The 5,000-nt window shown below is 38.4% G+C and overlaps 1 protein-coding gene across 1 annotated transcript in view; it reads right to left on the bottom strand.

Annotated features, from left to right (window-relative positions):
- Positions 1-735: 735 nt before the first annotated feature.
- The window catches only part of LOC137981158 (cartilage intermediate layer protein 1-like), a 20,675-nt gene continuing 16,410 nt past the window's right edge, over positions 736-5,000 (bottom strand). The window contains exon 4 of the mRNA XM_068828499.1: positions 736-3,306. Within this exon, the coding sequence (XP_068684600.1) occupies positions 2,751-3,306 (556 nt within the window). The 3' untranslated portion in view covers positions 736-2,750. The remainder of the gene's footprint in view (positions 3,307-5,000) is intronic.

Raw genomic sequence — 5,000 nt, 5'->3', positions numbered from 1 at the left:
ATTGACGTCAGTTTTTCATCATTTTCGTCTGTCCTGTTATTGATTATGAATTTTGTCATAACATTGTCAAAGTAGCTGTGGATCCACGAGGCGATAGCCGAGTGGATCCGCAGTCTACTGGTATACTTGTATATTTCGTAGGGTGCAACATCTCTGTCAAGTTTCAATAGCATTGCTTCATTATTGGCGGAGATATTCTTAATTTTGTGTCTCACCACTGCACTTGCACAACTGCATAACTGGAAAACTTGAATATCTCTGGAACCAAATAAGATATCACAAAAAGAAAAACGCCATTTTACTCTACTTTGAAAAGCCTTTTAAATGAGCGTATTTTTGAAATGACTTATTTTTCGGGTCATATGCACTTTAAAGCATAGTGACGGAGGGGGGAAGTGAAAGTGACGTAGCAGGCAGGTAGCGTGCAGAGTCAATATTTACCTTTTCCAGGCGTCACATCGTCTATTAAAAAAATAAAGACACACGTGCCAGGGTTTTGGCGGGAAAAATGCATTTCTCAGCTTAGTCCCTCACGGCCAAAGTAGCCGTGGCAGCAGCCTCAAGGGCACATTCCGCTGAAAAGGGCAAATTCCAATCTCAACCTACTGCTTCTCATAATTCTTCTCAAGCCCTTCGCTGTCTTTCGATTTGTTAAGTTCGTTAGATCAGTCAACGTAATGGTTATCATGTTTTAATGATGATTCATAACCACTACTCCAATTAAGTTTCTGTTAAGTAGCCATTTTATTCATGACACAGAATGTAAAATCATAAGTTTATACAGAAGCATTTATTCTTTTACACGTCTGTTACACATGCAGTGAGGCTTTCATTGTAGCAATGAAACTATAAAGCAATGTAAAATTAAGCGCTCACGTGAATTCGCAAGTTAAATGCCTCATTATATAACTACAAATCAAACTCAGTGTTTACAAGAGACAATGGCATTAATCAACTCATGTAGCGATGCCGTAGGTCAATCAGGAAACAAAATTCATATTATCCTATTAAAAAATACCAAATTGCGCATGGTGCACTCTAAATTGGAAAACAATTGGGGTGAAAAAAATTCGTCTAGTTTCCTGAATTTGTTCGGGTTCGTCATCCGGATAATTGATAGGGACCTTACGCAAAACACTACGACGACGGCAACTAGAACGTCACCAAACAAAAGGTTTAATGAGCAGGGCCCGGTTGTTCAAAAGCCGATTAACGCTAATCCCAGATTAAAAATTAACCAAGGAGTTTATTTCTTTACTCCCAAGTGTTGTCCAACGCTGATATTCGGCAAAACTTTACATTAGAAGGAATCAATCTTAAAAAAAAAAAATAATAATAAAAAATAAGCAAAAGAAATTTCACCAAAAAGTTGAAGCGTAAAATTTACGCTAATCCTGGATTACGTTAATCGGCTTTCGAACAACCGGGCCCAGAATAATAACTGTGCACGTGCGTTATAATTCCTGGTACATTTCTTCTTTCTGCAAATCAACAACGTGAAATGACCAATGTCCAAGTTTTTCGACAACGGGACCAAGTAGGACTTTTTTTTGTTTTTCTATTTGAAACTTAAAGCATTCGTAGCATATTCAACAGGGCCAAGTTTCAATACGACAAACACCCTAAATAGGTCTATATATGCCAATTTGAAATTCAAAAGTAAAATATAAACACACTTTCTAACAGACATCGTCCCTGCTGCCGCCGCCGTGTATGCTGAAGGTCCCTATTCTCATGAAATGGACGGAAGTGAATTTGGTATTCTCCAGAATTTTGATCACCATATTAATTATTGAAATCCGACAGTTTGAGGTTCTAGCTTATATTTACTTGTATATAAATTCGTAAGTTATATACGTGGTTATATGCTTTGCTCTGACGAAAGCCTAAACGTCAGTTCCGCTTAGAATTGTCGACAACTAAGTGTCCAGTCTAAAGCGGGTAATTCACCGTACGTTATTACCCTCAAGTTTCACAAAAAGCTAAGTTGTTTTATTACCTAGTTACAGCGAAGAACATTCACCACGGCTATATGTGCTGTGAATATGATCGCTATCCGGAGGTTTCTAGAATTACAACAGGCAGGAGGAAGAAGTGTATGAGATCATAAATCATTGACGTTACATCATACACAGTATGTTAGAGCCAGTTGGAGATAACTGACAGATGACATTTTGGTAAAAATTTTAACTGTTAGCTGCGAAATGACGCGTTTTCATCTGATACCAGGGATCTAAGATCTGCAAACTTAACTGTTAGCTAAGAAATAGGCTGAAATTTTAACTGATAGTTGATAAATCGCCGACAATCTCTCTGACGCTGACTGAGATTTCAACACCCTAACAAGACCCTTAAGAAAAGTTTCCTTCCACTGCATCGTCGACCTCTTTCTCGTTAAAGTGAGTCAGTCGTAGATTAAAAAATAAAATAAGAAAACCAGAGAAAAGAAATAAATACAAACAAGTTAATAATTCCTCGCTAGCAATGAGTACATTTCACAGTCGTAATTGCTTTTTACCTAGGGCCACTATCCCTGTAAAAAATGTTCGGAACAGTTGCTCGCGAAGTGAATGAATTAGTCGCGGATTGAAAACAATTGGTTAAGATTCCCTGAAATCTAGAGTTAAATTCCAATGATATGGTTTTGAAATCCTTGAAACATATTAATTGTGCCCTAGAATGTTGTTGAAAAGTCAAAAAGACTAAAACAAGAGTACAGACCCTGTTTTTAGTTGACCCATTTGTTCCATTTAAGTACAGTTATAATGCAATGCATAGCCTTCGGAGAACATCATACCTGAAAACAGAAACCTCCATGTTGGATCTCCCGTCCTACAGTCGCTCTCTGTGCTTGCCCACGGATAATACGGTCTGTTATACCACCCAGGAACCGCCGGGGGGTAGGGAGACGGCAGTGGAACATCGCATATGGAACGATTTAGCCCTTGCTGAGGTGGCAAAGAATATGGACACTGGTTTTGATAAAAGTCGAAAACATTTCCTGTATTCACGAATTTGCAGTTTCCTAAAATTGGCCTTATTACGATATATGTATTTTCAGAGAAAGTTCCGTTTACCAATTCACTACACCTGTACTCAAGGCAAGTGGCTGATGCTGAAGGATTATCAGATGTTCGTCTTGTAATGTCAGTACTGTATCCATAGAGATCCTTTTTGTTCGCTTTGTAACTCTCTGCTTTAAAGACTGATCTTCTTCCAGAGACTTTGACTTTCACATAACATTTGTTCCTATTGCTTGTCCAGTTGAATTTTCTCACTGTGCTCTTATACTCCTCATCATTCAACCTAACGAAATTATCTAGCGATTAAGGTGAATTTCGAAAATGTTTGAAATCGCCCTGTAATGAGCAACGCAATGTATCATTCTCAACCTTCCCATTCAATACAAAATTCACACTGCACCTTATCTCAAGACTGACTGGGACCTAGCTTTTATAATTTTCATGAAAATAAGTAAATGGGTGGTCTAATTTCTCAGCGTTAAATTAAAACGCCTTGTTATCTTGAGATATCATTATGAGCAAGGGGTTCGGCAACCATAGAGATTTTCTGGGCTCATAGTATTGTCACGTGACTTGTCAGGGCTATTTTTAGCTCGTATTTCTCTAACGTTTGAAAATTTGGTAGTCCATCTAGATGATAGTTCTCAAATATGGCGATTGCTAGTCTGAGGACAACCCTACGACAAACCAGTGGCGGATCTAATGGAGGAGCCCAAGGAGGGGAGGGGTGTGCCACCCGTATTTTAGGTAAAAGCAAATGAAAAATTAAAGGGAGAAAAGCCGATGTCTTGACTCGAAGTCTGGATTATCACAATTCAGCTTTCTTTTATAAAGGAATTACTATTTTCTTGCCGGTCGAGGATGTTGCCGGTCAGTCAACAGATTATAAACAGCCACAGTCTCGGTCACAAATGTTGTAACACAGAGGGCAATTTGCCTCCTCTCCCACGTGAATGTTGATGTTTATGGGTTGGAGTGCAAAAACCAACCGGTAAATGCAACATTGATTGGAGGGAGGAGGAGGGCTACGTTATTAACAGCCTTGATGCGCTTCACTTGCTGTTCAAGCGAAGTGTTACAACTATTTATGACCGAGATTGTAGTATTTTTCCACTTCCGTTACCAATCTCTGTTCTCAGTAAAAATATGCTACGGCTTTCCGGGTGCGAAACCTTTTCGGGACCTTTAAGAAACGGGCCTCAGGGTCGGAACGTCAAACTTCTCTTGAGACGACCTTTAACTGAGCGCATTAAGTTTATGATAAGCTCAAAGTTTGTCCGAAGCAGACAGATAGAACGTGATGGTCGATCTAATTTCGAATTAAGTTTGAAGTTTTAACCCAATGTCGAAGTTTATCCGTTTGGATCGAGTCGTTCATTTAGTTTGTCCCATGTGAAGTTCGACCTTTGACCTGGGCCCTAAACATTCATGATCTTCATATAAAGTTATGAAGTTCACTTATTTAGACTGATTGAACGTAGTATAACTGTCGTTTAGCGTCACAGCTTATAATTATCTAGACCTATAGATTGTTTGGCGACAAAATACTAAGGAAAAGTTTCGACTAGACCAGCATGCCTAAGACTATCTCGGCTTAAGTAAAATTATGACTTGTAAGATTCACACTAAACAAGTTTTTCTAATTTACAGCTAATGCTTTCGGTTCCGATAAATTGCCTCATAAGTGTAAAACACCGGGGTGTCAGCCGCTGAAAACTTTAAACTACACACCGTGTTGATTCAGCTGTAAAATAAAACAGAAAGGGTTGAGCTATATCATGAAATTAAGTATTTTATGTCTTAGTTTTTTTGTAGAAACGCGTATTACGCAAGTAATCAGAACACTCTTTTTAATTCAAAATGGAGGCATCATAGTTAGATCCGAATTGAAAATTTCTCTGAGTTGTTCAAGAACAAAAATGATATAATCTGTAGCTCTGTATTTTGAGTTAATTATGAGATGTGCCTGATTTGACA

The sequence above is a fragment of the Montipora foliosa genome, chromosome 12 (assembly GCF_036669935.1).
Source record: "Montipora foliosa isolate CH-2021 chromosome 12, ASM3666993v2, whole genome shotgun sequence".
NCBI lineage: Eukaryota > Metazoa > Cnidaria > Anthozoa > Scleractinia > Acroporidae > Montipora > Montipora foliosa.
The sequence above is the reverse complement of the archived record's forward strand: the minus strand, read 5'-3'. Positions and strand labels throughout refer to the sequence as shown.